The sequence below is a fragment of the Sarcophilus harrisii genome, chromosome X (assembly GCF_902635505.1).
Source record: "Sarcophilus harrisii chromosome X, mSarHar1.11, whole genome shotgun sequence".
Classification (NCBI taxonomy): Eukaryota; Metazoa; Chordata; class Mammalia; order Dasyuromorphia; family Dasyuridae; genus Sarcophilus; species Sarcophilus harrisii.
Genome location: NC_045432.1, coordinates 41918342 through 41935775, shown reverse-complemented (window position 1 = coordinate 41935775; position 17434 = coordinate 41918342). Strand labels below are relative to the sequence as shown.

The following is a 17434-nucleotide window of genomic DNA, read 5'->3' as shown; positions in this document are numbered from 1 at the left end:
AGGAAGCTATGACTCTCCAGCAAAACTGAAGAAACTGAACCTTTGTTCAGGATGTCTCTGGCACCTTTGGCAATATGCAAATTGGATTTTGACATATTTTAGTACCTTTTTAGCCTAGGACTCTAGACCTTACAGTAAGGTCCTAGTGTGGGTGGGCTGGGGAAAACTGTTTAGGTCCTCAGCATTTTTGAACCATGGCCCCTTTAAATAATATAATAGTCTTTCTGGCGATAAAACTATGCCATTTTCCCTTGGCATTAGTGATCATCAATCAACAACTGCACAAGGGACCAGCATCCCATTATATAACATATGCATATATCTGATATAGACCAAGCCGCAGGGATGTGTGTTGCATTGTCAAATATAGCATGAGCTACTGGCTTACAAGCTGTGTCACACAACAGAAGGGCACCGCTTTTAATATGAGTAGTGAATGGGGTGCCATCAGTGACATGTGGTGTGAACGCTTATATTTTGAACTGTACAATATGTCCTAGCTCCTCATCAGTAACACCCTGAATTTAAGTGAAAAATCCAGGAGAGATTCACCAAAGAAAATCCCTGTAGCTTTGTGAATTTCTCCTGTGGGTGTACTCCAATGATCAGGGTTGGGAATGTTGGGGCAATATGTATACTGAGACAGGAGAAGCCAGCTCCTCCCCCTCGGGGGGACCCCGCACTTCCTTCAGTAGACTCCCGGTAACCATCTCTGCTCAGGAGCACTGCCTGACGATCTTTGGCAAATATCCACGGTGAGAGGAAATCGATAATGCTGGTCCTTAATGTCTTGAAAGGAAGGTGCACGGACTGCCTCCAAAAGATTCTCTTGCAAGCACTATGTTTAAAAAATGTACTGTTATATTTTTATTCACAGTGTGGGAGTGAGTAGACAGCTGGTAGGGGGAGGACGCCCACCGGTTTCCTTCAGTGAGTGGTGTGCGATTGTGAGCAGAGTCTGGGTGTAGGTTTCACACAGTAAAACCTACTAACGGTGAAATACATTGTGGGCCTCTTTCTCACCAGCTGCCTGCCCGCTTGCTCCTACTCTGCAAGTAAAAATAAAATAAACCCAACCAGAGCCCAGTGTTTCCAGTAGAAATAAATGTAAACTATCTGTGACCTTTGCTACTTCCCAATGGCAAGGTTTAGGGTAAACAACCCTTACCCATCTGAAGATTTAGTTCCTTTAAGGAAGACTACCCTGGGAATGTTTCGGGGCAAATGGACATTTTAAATGGCTGGAAATAGGCAATTTAAAAATAAAAGGGTTGGAACAGACTATTCCAAGAGTTGCTTAATGCTATAATTCTCAGCATTTTGCCAGACTGACAGCACTAACCTGATGGTCTCTTTGCATTCCCTCAGCAGGCTCAGACAGATGTTTAGACTGTGCTGTGTATGTTTAAAACAGTACAGGATTATGTATTTGTATGTAACCCTCAAATAAGCACTGTGGTCTGTTGGATCCCTGTTGCATTTCTTCCTAGCCATCTCCTAGCATTACTTGGCTCTTTACCATTGCAAAGGAGAAACATCTTGGGTTAAACATGTAGTCTAGTTTTTGAATTTTCTCCTGCCCCGACTCATTCATTTGCAAGATTCTTTGTGAAAACAGGAAACCTTCAAACAAACTTCTTTTCTGCATGATGCCAAACCTCTGGAAGAAAAAGGAATAATTCCATCAAAAAACCTAGGAATTTGTGTGTTAGGAGGGCATTTTATCTATCTGGGGTTGCCCTGTTAGCCTGCACGCACACACACAATGTAAGGCATTCAATTTGCCTGTTTTAAAAATGGAATGTAAAACTAATAATTATGTGTGTGTGTGTATAAATATATAACTGATGTGTCAGAAAGGAGTTATCAATCACATCTATTGTGATAATGAGAGAGAAAGCAAAAGAAAAATACAAAATGGAGGGAAGAAAGGCAGACTGAAGTTGAGGAAAGGAGGACCAAAAGATGTAGGAAAAGGAGAGGAAGAGAAACAGAGCCTTCTTTGGTTCTGCAATGTTAGTAGATGGTAAGCCACATATCTGCAGTGTAGGGCATCAGGGTACTTTGCTATGCACTCAGTAATTCCATAACAGATGAAAACAGCCTTCTCTATCCTGGGAAACAGCTTGTCTACTTTTATTTTCAAACTTCAGAATGTATTTTTGAAATAAGCTTTATTTTCCCATGGAATTCTGAGGGTGTAAGATATCTATAATGGAATGAATTGGATTTTAGAAATTGAATTTGGAAGAGGTGGTCAGTGAGCTAGCTATGCCTGAAAGTCCTTCTTATATTATTATGTCTTCTCATCTTGCTTAAGAGATTCAGGTAGCCTAATTCCATAGTACTGAAGTCTGTGTTGGAAACTGTGATTTTATTTCATTGTTCCAAGCCTTTGACTACTCCCTCAAATCAATTGTAGATTTGGGGTATAATTGTGTCTTAGAGAAATAATATCTAATGGATCCAAACCAAAACTAAGCCAGTACCCATAGCAGCCCATGAAAGGGAAATTTGATAGTCTGGGAATTAACTTCTCAATAGAGACAAAGGAGATGCTCTATCCTCACCTTGGAGATGTCAAAAAAACAGCTTTTTTTTTGGGGGGGAGCTATATTCTTTAACCATCACTAAAAGGTTTGGCCACATGTACATACTGCTTGGGTTTTTTTTCAAAATACAAATGGAAATTAAGTGTTCTGATTCCTGCCAGTAGGCTTTCCAGTTTTCCTAGCAATTTTACTCTCCCCCCCAATTAGAATCTCTAGGATTTTGGAATGCTACAACAAAATTTTTGTTTCCTTATTGGAGAGAAAGAAAATAAATACTTACCAATTGGGAAAAAAAGATTAAGTGTCCTCGACAGGTGCGTCTTTCGTAGGAAAGCATCTGCTTTTGTAGATTGGGACAATCTATGTATAGTGAAGACGAACTGTTTTTTTCTTGTTTATCTGTATGGAAATAATGGTTGTAATATTTTGTTTTTTCCCATTTCAGCACTGTTTAACCTCATACCTGTGGGGTTACGGGTGGTGGCCATTCAAGGAGTTCAAACAAAATTATATCTGGCGATGAACAGCGAGGGATACCTGTACCCATCGGTAAGTTGTATAGTGTGTATGCATGTGTACCGTGTTAATATGTATGGTAATGATGAGAGAATCAGAGACGGAGGGTCCCTTAGAGAAAATCTAGTTCAACATCTTTATTTGGGAATTAAAGAAACCAAGACCCGGAAAGGATAAATTCTTTTGCCTCAGGTGACACAGATAACAGGTGGTTGAGGCAGCTTTCAAATCCAGGTATTCTGGCTCCAAATCCAGTACTCTTTCAATTATTTCATGTTTCCTCCAGAAAAATTAAGAGAAGTCCCTTGACTGCTTCTGCTCCAGTGTTTTCCACTGTCACCGGCCGCTAGCTGGCATCTTAGAGGGATGCTGCATTAGGCAAAGCGTTGGACTAAAAATTTGTGTCAGATAACATTAAAATACAACATTAAAAATACTCATCGGCACTGCAGGGAAAATTGGCCTTGATAGAAATTGAACCTTTGTATAGAAAAATTGAGACTTAGGGGAAAATCCTCAACACATAAGCATTAATCATTCAAAGCTAACACTGTCTCTCCCAAATTGTTGAGGTAGCAACCTTGAATTTGACATTGCTTTGGCCCTTAAAATCCTGAACAATGCAGGTTCTGGACCTGTAAAGCTGAGCCAGTTTCTGTTTATTCCTTTAGAAGAGAATGGGATTTCTCTCCCTCTCTGATCACCTCCAGGATATATTATTTGGATGTTTTATTTGCTCTCTGTGATTCAAGTTGAATGCCATGGGAATCTTCTTCGGTAGTGTTCGATATTCTGTCTTTCCATCAAAAATGTCTCAACTACTCCATAGAGACCAGTTTTGCCTTCTAAGTATATGTAGTTGGGGAGGGCAGGGAATAGGGAAGTCTTTTTAAATTTACAAATGTTTGGAATAAAAATGTACTCTGATACTCATAACCCTGGCCCCAGGTAAGGGTTTGGGGGTTTTGCCCATTTTGGCAAGGAATTCTTAATAAACATTAATCAAAAATAAAAAAGCCCTAGCCTAATTGTCACCATTTGATCTTAAATCAGGGTGCCAACAACATAAGACTACAGATTATATATTCAGAACTAAGGACACAATGCTGGCACATAGAAGTCATAATGTCAATATTAGCTATTACTATTATTGTTGTTACCATCTATTGTTATTGGTAAACTAATTTCTAAGAAAGGGAATAAACTATATCTTTATAATCTTAGATAGTTCTGAAATTACATAGAAATTAAATCTCTTACTATACCTCAAAACCTTGTGCTTAAATATTTTTTCTCTGCAATGACTTAGGGCAAATTTCTTATTAGCCAATCAGAAATATATGGTGACTTCAGTGTCCTAATTATTTTTTTATAACTTCACTTGAGTTCACTAAGGTAGGGAAGCTGTAGGAACCCAAAATCATGAAAATGTCCCAATTTGAAGAAAAACTTCCCAGAGCCATGCTTCTATTTTTTTCTCTTAAACCTTATCATAAAACAGCTATTGCCATGGCCCTATGCTTGCTATGAATATATTTAGCTAAGCAAGGGGAAAAGTCTGTAGCAAACTTCCAAAATATGTCTCTCTGTTATGATAGTTTGGGCTATCCTCACAATGGGAATGGAAAGTGGTCTACTCTGTGGTATTTGTGTGTTTCCTTAAGGCCAATTAGCCTTATAATAACTGGTTTTAGCCTTCCTCACTTTGATGGACAGGATGCCAAACCGGACGTGAAAATAGGTACGTTTTTTTGGTTTTGTTTTTTTTTTTTTTTTTTTTTTGATAATACAGTAATTTTTTCCTGAAACATATTCAGGATTCATGTGCAAATGAAATACTCTGGACTTGATTCTAAGAAATAAACCTCAGCAGATATAAAATACTTTGGGGAATGGGAAATGAGGGGCTAATGTAGAAAAGGAGCCCTAGCACAATAAAATTCAATAGCTTAGGGTGGGTGGGAGGAGAAGGGAATCAAAGATATCTACCTAGCACCTCCTCAGTTGGGAAGAAGGCAGCTCTTGACGATATGTGGGCAAACTCTTAAGGGGAGGAAATGGAGAGAAATATCACACAAGAAAGCTGGAAATTATTTAGTCTTCAGTACATCATCCGGCAAATAGTAAGTGTTTAATAAATGCTTATTCCCCCTCCTTTCCTGCCTCCCTCCCCATCTCCTCATTTAAGAATGTTTCTTGGATAGCCCTAGTAAGGCTAGGTGACATAGGTCAGTGGTTCTCAAAGTAGGGTCTAGAGAATCCTGGGGATCTCTGAAACCCTTTTAGAGGGTCTACAAATTCAAAAATAGTTTTTATTTTCAATGTGGTAAATGCCTATAAATATAACCCAGATAAACAAAAACACTTTGGAGAGATCCTCAATAATTTTTAATAGGATAAAGATACTGAAAACAAAAGTTTGAGAACCACTGACATAGGTCATAGAGATAGATGCTAGAGAGTTTCAGGCACTTTAGGGATCTGAGTTCTAGAACGGGTTAGAGAAGGAAGCTAGAAGTGTTTGGGGCAGATGCTCAGTCTGTGAGATGATTTTGAAAAGACAGTCAAACCCTTCATCCTTTGCTGGCTCATCACAGCCAAGAAGAGGTCTAGATAGACCATAGGATTGAGCCAGCTCCTGTGTGTTAATCTGGAAAAGAGAGAGTTGAAGCACAGGCCTTCAGAAAGGAGCAAAAGTTGAGCAATAGTTCTTTTTCTGTAAAAGTACAGTTTCCTTAATGAGTATTAACTTCAGGAGGAATGGAGGTTAGTTATCAGGGAAGCCTCCCAGAACATAGATTTTTGGGAGAAACTGCAACTTTTTCAGAAGGGGATGTTAGGTAACCTTTCTGTAGGTTTTTGAGAATAAGGTAGAAAATCACTTGTATCTCAGAGATAGAGGGAGGGGAGAATAGGTTAGGTCCTTCAATTGATCACTAAGCATTTATTCAGCACTTCCTATTTGATAGACATCGTGGGGATATAGAAATGAAACTGAAACACCCCCTGCATTCAAAGGTCCTTACTTTGTACATGTGTCATATGTACACAGATAATTAAATATAAAATATATACAAAGTAAATTTCCTTGTAGCTCTGTGACTGAATTAAAACTCTGTGGCCCTTTGATTTGAATTGAGGCAAGAGATAAAAAAATCTCTCTATGAGCTCTTTTGATCTAGTGATTAGCAACCATTTATAATGCACAAGTTATTATTAAAGTGATTAGTGCTAAAGTAAATTCAGTTGGAGTTGTTTCCTTCTTCATTAAATACCCTACATGTTTTAGTTCCATAAATTATCCTTTAATTCCCCTGAGAAATTATTCCATATTTTTTGATTTGGAGAATGAAAACAATATCGTGAAAGTGCATTAGACTTGGTGTTGAGAATCCTGGGTATGAATTTTTCCTTTGAAATGTATTAGGAAATCATTAAACTTTTAATTGCCAATTTTCTTATTTGTAAAATGGGTGTAATAATAGTAACATGAACCCTTACCTCACAGGGTCCTTGTATTTTGTTAAATGAATTCACAAGGTCTTTATGACTAAACTAAGCAAAACATCTTCTAATTAAAATCCCCAATGTGTTCTCTTACCAAAGCTTACATTACAAAAGCACTTGTGCCCTTGTTATTTTAAGCATAAATTGGTTAAGATATTGATTTTGTTGAAAGTTGGTAGATTTCCATTTTATTTTTGGGCCTACTGCTAAGAGTTACTCATGCATCTTCTTAGGGTCCAGTAAAAGATTAGTGCATTTTAATTGAGAGAAAATGGTTGCCTTCACCCACACCTTCCCACATCCAACCCAGCCCAAAATATTCTGGATTAATGGTTGGTTTGCTGAAATCAAAAGCTCATCAGACTAGATTTCTTTGATTTATAAATAGAACCTATTAGATCTGACAATACCAATAATACAAACGTGATCAATCTGTCAACCTGTAATATCTGAGTTGCTCTCCTTCAAAAGACTGAAAGACTGGGTGATTTTCACTGGAAGTCTGTTTTAGTCCTTTGCTGGTACCTGTCTTTCAATTAAAAGATTAAGCGATGAAACCAATCTCTAATGAATAGAGCAATTAAATCAAATGCCATTCTAAGTAAGGAATATTCTTCAATATACGGCTAGAATGAAGAGAAATTGGAGTCATTAATGGAATTATGATTCTCAAGAACTGAGTTCGAGGAAAATGTCCATTGTGGAGAAATGGACGATCATCAGTCATTCTTTATCTAAATGGTCAAAGCAATCCTTTTGGGGTTGTATAACATTGGTGTATACATACATATATATATATACATACAAAAACACACACACACACATATATATATATATATATATATATATATATATATATATAAAGTACCAGTATGCAGAGTGTTATAATAGGCAACCAAAACAAACATATGAAAAAATTTTAGAGTGTTCTAAAGAAACAGATGTAAACAGCTGTGATTATACTCAGACTTCCCTAGTGTTTATAGTTGATATTACCTCATTTGATTCTCACATCAACCGGGTGAGATAATATTCCTAGCTATAGCATTTGACATTTTTCAGAGGGATTTTATTGTACTTGAGTATCAGCCCATTTTACCAAATAGGAAAAAAGGTTTTGAGAGTTAAAGGGTTTCATTCACTGTCCCAAGTGGCACAGCTCAACCTCACTTTTTTCAACTCCAAGCCCACTGTTCTTGTCACTACTCCCATAGTAAGAACTAGTGTTTCAAAGTGCTAAAGAGGACTAGATGACCATTGTTATCACAGACGGATGAAATTGTTAGCTTTTTCTACTAGTGGTTCTTCAGGACACAGGATGAACTAACATTTTCTTACCTGTGTGCTAAGTTGAACTATCAATAGAAATTTATTAATAATAGAGGTGCTTGGTTACGATATCCCACTAAGAAAAGGATGCTGTCTCCTAGCTGATGGTTTCAGAACCAAGTCCAGTAACTGAGATTTGATATTGATGATTTATTTCAGAAATGGTCTACAAAAGTTTTCTCTTGCCTGTTGTACTATTTCATTGTTGACCACAACCAGCTTTTGTTTCTACTTGTAACCAGTCTCTTCAATACCAGCGATAAAAGTTCTCTTAATATGGTTAGTTCTGGTCTCTGCAACTGAAAAAGATCATTTTTATCTTTAGTTTTACCTTTGCCCCGTGATCACCCCCTTTAGCACATTAGAAACAACAAAAACAGTTGTATTAGTTGTAGTTTGTTGTTGTTGGTTTTGTAGTTGTTTTTTTTTTATTATTTTTGGCTTTGATCTCAAGACTCTTGTGTCTCCCCTAACTTTTTCTTGTTGTCCCCATGGGGGACAGACTTGGTATGGTTCAAGTGACAGTGAGAAACCATCTAGGTCTTAAGAAATAATAATTAGTTGTCATTTCTTTATGTATTTGGTTTCATACATAATTATTACTGAAGACTTTCTAGCACATAAAAATGGCTCAATGTGACTTGGTATCTTTCATCTTACCTTTGGCGTCATTATATGTTGAGTAGTTCACAGATTGTACACATGTCCATGGAAGTTTTTTGGAATGTTTCTATAGCATTTTACAGCTTAGCAGTTAGTCTCCGGACATTACTTTGATCCTCTGTCAAACAGTAAAAATAACAGTAGCTTAATTTTACATAGCTCTGAAAATAAATATACTTGCAGTACTTACCTTAATGCTAGGGCCTTCCCTCTATTGTTTATCTCCATTTTTTCCTTCTATTAGATTTGTTTGTTTATAGTTGTTTGCATCTTGTCTCCCTCATTAGACTGTGAGCTCTTGAGAGCAGTGATGGAATTTTACTGCTCTTTGTATCCCTGGCACTTAGCACAGTGCCAGCCATGTAGTAGATACCTGATAAATGTCTTTTGGCTAACCTTTGAGTAACCAAATCTCTTTTCATTATCAGTATATCTTGACCAGTTCACAGACTGCACACAAGCCAATCAGAGTTTCTTGGAATTCTTCTGTAACATTTTACAAGTTAGCAATGAGTTTGTGTATATAACCTTGCTCACTTGTTACCACAACTCTGAAATAATAAAGATAACGATAGCTAACATTTGCATACCTCTGAAAAGAAACATGTTTTCATTAGTTATCTTAATGTTAGAACCTTCCCTGTGTTGATATCTCTAATTTTTCCTGCATATACCTTTGCATGTTGTCTCTCCCATTAGATTGTGAGCTCTTTGAGGGCAAGCTGTCTTTTGCCTTTCTTTGTATCCCTAGCACTTAGCATAGTGTGGCGCATATTAAGTGCTTAATAAATACCTTTTGACTGACTTATTCAGAACTGCTGCTTGCATAATAAATATTTCCTTTTAGGAAAAAAATCCCAAAATAATTTCCATTTGAAGAATAGCTAGTTTTTAATTTTATGATAGAAAGGAAACACAGTATAAAACTATAGGTAAAATCCAAGTCTTTCTGTTTGTCTTTGGATTTTACCATCCTAATTATATTTGGCCTTGTTTTTCCTGATTGGAGGAAATCTGCCGCAGTGGAAAGATTATGAGCCTGTATTATACAAATGTGAGGTTAGTATGCAAGTAATAGTATGTCTACCTAACAGGTGTGGAAACTAAAGGGGAGGAAAATTAATTTGATATTGTTCAAGAGCGCATTGAAATTCAGTGGCAGATCTAGAATGGGAGTGAACACAGGTGAATCACTATATTAATAAGTACACCAAATAGTCTCTGACAAATTTAGATACAGTATGTCACCTGTACAAATACGTAAATTGAGGTAGAGTAACCCACATATAAAGCATAAAGTCAGTTGCAGAGAAAGCAGAATCTCATCCTTTGATTGTTTGACTACTCTGGCAAATAACCAGTTGTTAGTAAAGAAAAGATGAGGTCACATTTTCCAGGTGCATTGAAAAAATTGTTTTCGGTAAAGTAGTGTTTAATATATATTTGAATTTGACAGCAGATGGAGTTTATGTAAAAATGTTGATAATTTGAAGTAAATTATCCTATCAGTTGTAATTTACCAGTTACCTGACTTAGTTCTTGGATTTCTTTTTTTAATGTTTTTTTTTTAATTTTTAAAATTTTCTACAGTATTTTATTTTCCAAATGGTTGTAAAGATAGTTGTCATCATTCATTTTTTACAAGACTTTGTGTTCCGGATTTGTCTCCCTCCTTCTCTTACCTCCCCCCAGAGAACAAGCAATCTGATATAGGTTAAATATGTGCGATTCTTTTAAATAGTTTCATATTTGTCATATTGTGCAGGAAAAATCAGACCAAAAGAGAAAAAAAAAACATAAGAAAGGAAAAAAACAAATCAAAAAAGGTGAAAATACTATGCTTTGATCTACATTCAGTCTCCATAGTTTTCTCTCTGGATGTGGGTGGCATTTTCCATCCCCATTCTCTTAGAATTGCCTTGAAATGGAGCAGTTTTGAGAAGAGTCAAGTCCATCAAAAGTGATCATCACAAAATCTTGTTATTGTATGCAGTGTTCTCTTGGTTCTGCTCACTTCACTTAGAGTCAGTTCATATAAGTCTTGGGTTACTTTATAGAGCAATTTAAGGTCTAATTTTCAGCAGTGAGATTTCACACTTATACTGTCTTCTAAATAGGAAAAGAGGTAGTATGAACCTTTGTGATGTCCAATATCTACTCTATAAAATGAGAGATTTGTACTTGATGGTGTCTAGTCACTTCTTGTTGTCAATAGTCTTATGCAGTAAGTCACTATTCAACATGATAGCTGCTCATCCCATTGCCTCAACTTGGGTCATATCTTCTCCTAAAATAAGACAAGTAAGAATGCCTTATGCATCCCCATTCCTAAAGCCTCTTTTCCAAGCTCTTGTAATTTCTTGTGCTTCTTAATTCATTAAGGTAATCACACTGTTAAAGCTCTCAGAATGACTATTGTATGTTCATATCTCTTTGAAAAGTTCATTTCATATGTTTTGTATAACTGTACTTGTATAATTTATATCAAATCGCTAATCTCAGAAAGAGGGTAAGAGAAAGAGATGGTGAGGAATTTGTAACTCAAAATTTTTAAGAACAAATGTTAAAAACTGTCTTCATGTAATTGGAGAAAATATTAAGAATGTAAAAAAGAAAAAGATAGATAGTACAAAAAGAAAGAAAGAAAAGTTCATGTCAGATCATCAACTAACAATTTTGCAAGCCCAACCTCTCACCTTGGTTTTCTTTGCAGTTAAAAAATTCTTCATGTCCTGAGGTAAACTTCATTTTCCTTCAGAATCCAATATCTTCTTGATCCAGTGATAAAGTAAATGCATTCTTATAATTTCCTCCTAGCCTATGAAAGTCCAAAGCCTCATAGTCTTTGATAGCTTTGAGACTGCTTTTCAAAATACTCCCTAGAAATAAGGGCTTGTTTAAGATGATAATATTTTCTGAAAGGTTTCTTGAAGTAACGCAAAGTGCTATATTCCCTCCTAAGGATTTTAAAAATGTATTTCTGAGGGATTTTTAAAAACTAGAATGGAAATTTCAGTGGTGGAAGAAACTCCCAATTCCATATTGGTTGATTTGGTTCCATATGGAACTTCTTCTGCCAGTACAGATTGGTACCTGCTATGCAACTTTTACTCTTGAGAGTATCCCAAAGCATGCCACTTTAAAAATACAACTCGTAGAAAGTGGAATTTTTTGGAAGATGTTACAGAGAAAAGCCAGAAAATCAAGTTACAGAGATGGGGACCCAAGAGAAATAGATTTCATATATTCAAAGTATTTTTGGCTTTTGAGAAGTGATATAGACCTCTTAGATTAACATAGAAATTATTAGAATTTTTGTAGAATGCAAATTTGAAAACACAGAGAGGAACAACTTCGATGAAAGGAAAAGGGAGTTATCTAAAAGATCAATATGGACACACAGGGAGCTCTCTGATATGCTTAGATTTTTTTTCTTAATCTATACCGTCAAGAGGAAGGAACAATAAATTAAATCAAAAGCATCTTAGCATAGATTCGTAAATATAATGTAAAGAATTCTGAAGCCTAGAGTGAACTGAGGTTGTTCAAGAATGGATTCCTGTTGTTTGTCCTTTGTTCTTAAAGAGAACCATGATATTAGGGAAGTGAGGGTATGACATGCAAGTGAATTAGATTTAAGTGAGAGAGGGCTGTGTCAAGTCATTAGCCTCCCTTTCTCCTCCTGAGCCATCTGGGTCCAATGGCAAGATCATAAGTGGATATGATCCTGGATGCAGTGGGAGACCCTGGCCTTCTTAAATTTAAGGTCTTTAACAGGTCTCAGTTTCACTGAAGCAATACCCAATCAGTGATTAAGGCTAGGTAAGAAATAAAGCAGAAAATGACTTCTTTTATTTAGTCCAAAAAATATTAGTCTGAGAGGGAAAGACCCTCAGGGTTTCTGGGCAAAAGAGAAACAATTGCTATTTTCATTCACTCTGAGCCAATCTGGGCCAAAACAATGATCAAGTGGGGCTTGACCTGGTACCTATTGTTGGCTAATCAATGAAAGTCAGAGTAATTTGAATTTAAGGCAGCATGATCCTTAGATAAGAAATATAGTTCTTAAATCCCACAATATCTTGTTAGATTTCAGGATTAAAATTTACATTCTTTGAACAAAGCACAGGGAAGCAGGGAAGAGAAAGAAGAAAGAAAAGGAAAGACGCTGTATTGCCCAACTGATCAATTCTAATTGGGTCCCCAGGGGGAAATGGAAGAGATGAGTTAAAACGAGAGTATCTTTAAAATTTTATTGAAGATATTGCTATAATGTTACTTACACATAAGAGGAAAGGCTAAGTTTACTGCAGACTTTCCTGGTGAACACTTCCTTAGTCACATTTTTTCTTGTGTGTTTGATACATTCCTTGATGGTAATGAAAGTTCCATTCATTATGACAAGGAAGTCAAGTTTAGCATTCTTTGAGTCTGAAAATCTTTGTCTTTGGTTGTATCCATCCATCCAACTGAAAATGCTTTTTGCCTGATGGCCCCAGGTGGAAAGTTCACCAAGATAGATAATTATTTGGGGGGGAATGTCCAGGTCCTCTATTAAAAGAATGACTGGCTATGGTAATTTCTCAGAAGTCAAAGAAATATTAATTAATTGTATCTACATACATTTAGATTGGCTCTGTTCTCAGCTTCAGAGGCCAAGTTGAAAAAGGATTCAAATGACAGGTCATAGGGCATGTATTTAAGAGTGTCTCATGGCTTTGACTCAGAAGCTTAATTAAAATTGCAAAGGAAAGTCGTTCTTTTGGAGCTAGAAAAACTAAATTCACTGGCAAGAGCAACTGGTGGAATTGGTTCAAATGAAACCATATTTAAAAAGGTTTTCATAATTTAAAGAAAAAATGAAGCCAATCTTGTTTCCAGTCTTGTAGTATTAGCTAATTAAAATTCCTAAAAGAATACAAAATGTTAAATATAGATCCTCATCAACTCTGAATATCTCTGAAGGATCTTATTACAGCTTATCTAGTATAGGCTAATGATTTTATGGAAAAGAACAAAGGAGACTTTTTAGTCTTGTATTGTTCGAATACATCTTATTAAAACTATTACTTTTTGTTTCTGGCGTCTAATATGCAAAATTTGGGCCAAGATGTGCTAAGAGTCCTTCTGGACTGCTAAAATTTTCTCATTTTATTTTATTTGTTTCACTTAAATGCAAAAACAATTTGTTAACATTCTTTTTCTTTTTATAATCTTTAGGTCCAAATTCTCCCCTTCCCTTTTCCTTGTCTTGAAAAGGCAAGTAATTTTATAGAGATCATACATGTGCTGTCATGTAAAGCATAATTTCCATAGTAGCCATGTTGTAAAAGAAATACAGAAAAAAGTTTTAGAAGTATCCTTCAGTCTGCATTTTGACTCCATCAAGTTCTTTCTTTTGAGAGATTTTTTAAATTATATTTTTATAAGATTTTGAGGATTTTCTTGGATCATTTTATTATTGCAATTAGTTAAAATTAGCCATGAGTTGATAATCATAGGATCCTTTGTACCGTGTTCTTCTGGTTTTGCTCACTTGACTTTGTATCAGTTCATATAAGTCTTTCCAGCTTTTTTGAAGGTATCCTGCTCATCATTTCTTATAGCATAATACTGTTCTGTCACAATCATATACCACAACTTGTTCAGCCATTTCCCATCTTGTGGGTATTGCTCAATTTCCTTTTTCTTGCCACCACAAAAGAAGCTACTATAAATATTTTGTATACATATGTCCTTTTTTTGGATGTTTTTGGAATATAGGCCCAGGAGCAATATTGTTGGGTCAAAAGGCAGCCACAATTGTATAGCCCTTTAAGCATAGTTCCAAATTGTTCTCCAAAATGGTTGGACCGGTTTACAACTGGACACCACTTAAATGTCCCAGTTTTCCTGCACCCCCTCCAGTATTTGTCATTTTCCTTTTCTGTCATACTACCCAAGATAGATATGTCATGGTACCTCAGAATTGTCTTAATTTGCATTTCTCTAATCAATAGTGATTTAGAGAATTTTTTCAAATGACTATAGATAGCTTTGATTTCTTCTGAAAACTGCATCTTCATAACATTTTGACCATTTGTCAGTTGGGAAATGATGACTTATATTCTTGTCAATCTGAGCTAGTTCTCTATGTATTTGAGAAATGAGGCCTTTATCAAAGAAACTTGTAAAATATTTCCTTAATTTTCTACTTTCTTTCTGATCTTGGCTGCATTGTTTTGTGCAAAGGCTTTTTCATTTAGTATAATTAAAACTATCCATTTTATATTCCATAGTACTCTTTATCTCTTGGCTATAAATTATTTCATTACCCATATATGTGACAGGTAAAGTATTCCATGCTCCCCTAATTTGCTAATGATGTCCCTATTAATGTCTAAACCATGTACCCATTTTGACCTTGTCTTAGTATATGGTATGAGATTTTGGTCTCTACCTAGTTTCTGCTAAATTGATTTTCAGTTTTTCTAGCAATTTTTTTTTTGTCAAATAACAAGTTCTTGTCCCAAATGCTTGAATCTTTGTCTTTATTCAAATACTAATTACTATGCTAGGAGCTCATCATTACACAGAGACATCACAACAAATAAAATTAAAATGGACCCTAAGATTTAGAATGTTAAAAAGTTGACTGCAGCAATGATGCATGTGATTCAAGTAAAAAGAAAACCATGTTTTTTCCTTAGTTACAATAATATTTATAGAATGCCCATTGTCATAGAGCATCTGAAATTTAAGCAGCCTTAGAGCAGTTTTCACCGGACACATGAGAAAATTAAAGCCAAGGAGAAGAAGGTGGTTGTCCATAATTTCCCGTAGTCACTTGCAGAACCATCACCACAACCCAGGTCTTCTGACTCAAGTCAAATTTTTGTCTCTCTGTAGAATATTAGGAACTGAAGCAGTGAGACTCCCAGATAACAAATGCATTTTTGTTTTGGAAGGATAACGTTAAGAAAAGTCGGAATCATGACAGTAAGAATGGTATAGTCAGTACTATTTCGTAAGCATGTTAGCACGATTATGTATTTCTGGTATCTCTTTACAGCTTTACAATAACCCAATTCTTCTAAAAGTTTATAGAGGGCCATGTAAAGCCCTTTGATGAAACAGTGGGTGATGGACTTTTGCCATCTAGCTGTAAGAACTGTGACTTGGAAAGTGCCTGTTGCTTTACAGAGTAAAGAAACTAACTTTCACATGTCCTGGCCTGTTAGGACTTGACTAGTTTGGGAGCTCTAGATTGATGGAGACTTTCAGCCAGTATAAAACTCTGCAGATCCTTTGATCCAGGAATGCCACTACTGGGTTTTTATCCCAAAAGGATCATAAGAGATGGAAAAGGACCCCCTTGTGCAAAGATGTTTGTGGAAACTCTTTTTGAGGTGGCAAGGAACTGGAAATTGAATGGATGCCCACCAGTTGGGGAATGACTGAATAAGTTATGATATATGCAAGCAGTGGAATATTATTATTCTGTAAGAAATGATGAGCAGGTGGATTTTAGAAAAACCTGGGAAGACTTGCATGAACTGATGCTGAGTAAAATGAGCAGACCCAGGAGAACATTGTGCACACAAATGGTAACACTGTGTGATGATCAACTATGGCAGAATTAGCTCTTCTCAATAATAGATTGTTCCAAGACAATTCCAGTAGACGTGGGATGGAAAATGCCATCCACATCCAGAGAAAGACTATGGTGACTGAATGTAGATGGAAACATACTATTTTTGCTTTTATTTCTTGTGGTTTTTTCTTTTGTTTTGATTTTTCTTTCACAACATGACTAATATGAAAATATGTTTAAAATGGTTGTACATGTATAACCTATACCAGATTGCTTCTTGTCTTGGGGAAGGAGGAGGGAAAAGAGGGAAAAACTCTTTTCTTACAAAAATGAATGTTGAAAACTATCTTTACATGTACTTGGGAAAAGATAAAATACTATTAAATGAAAAAACACAGAGAGAATGAAAGAGAAAGAGAATGAAAATGAGAATAAATTTCAGCCAGTGAGCCAGCATCAGGACAAAGCAGGAACTAGCAGCAGGGACATGGGTATGTCCAGAAAACAGAAAGTTAGGAGGGCAGGGATTGAACATTCCCTTAGGATGTCCCTTTAGGACATTCCTGACACACCTTTTCTGAGATATATCTGCTAGTGAAGAATTCTCTCTCCCACATGACAGAGCCATTCTACTTTCAGAGAGCTTCCTTCCTCTTGTTAGGACTTTTGCCTTCTGGTGACCAGAAATTTTCCCTTCTCTCATTTGTACCCATTTGTTCCTACTTTTGCTCTCTATAACCAAACCAAACCAAACAAAGCAAATCCCTCCTTGCACGATAAGATTTCCGAAACTTAAAGTTAGCCGGTGAATCCTCCACAAATCTCTTTTCCAGTATAATTATTTTCACTTTCTCTAAACTTTCCTCCTATGTCCTTATGTCAGGAAGGTGCTTCTTTTCTTTGTTTTGTAGCCTGGCACCTAATAGGAGGTTTTTTGGTGAGAGTTGCTATGAACTGAGCTAAGGGTACCTGCTTAGCCTAGGAAGTATGGCACGTAGTAAAGGCAGATGCTACCACAACATCTCTTTTTTAGGGTATTTAGACTTTGGCACATTATTTTTTATTTAAAACTTTTTATTTTCAAAATATATTCATAGACAGTTTTCAACATTCCCCCTTGCAAAACCTTGTGTTCCAACTTTTTTTTAATCCTCCATATAACTAGCAGAATACAGGAAATATTTATTGGAAGAAATGATAGTCTCTTCCTTTAGGGGAAAAAAAATACAGTGGAGTGAACTGTTCTTCTCAACCTCATTCTGACCACCAAGGGGAAAAAGAGTTTGTGAAGATG

At 36.1% G+C, this 17434-nt stretch overlaps 1 protein-coding gene across 4 annotated transcripts in view; it reads left to right on the top strand.

Annotated features, from left to right (window-relative positions):
• FGF13 (fibroblast growth factor 13) overlaps nucleotides 1-17434 on the top strand; it is a 518205-nt gene that overhangs the window by 409331 nt on the left and 91440 nt on the right. For all 4 annotated transcript variants that reach the window (XM_031944885.1, XM_031944883.1, XM_031944887.1 and 1 more), the window contains one exon: nucleotides 2998-3101. In XM_031944885.1, coding sequence (XP_031800745.1) covers nucleotides 2998-3101 — 104 coding nt within the window. The remainder of the gene's footprint in view (nucleotides 1-2997; nucleotides 3102-17434) is intronic.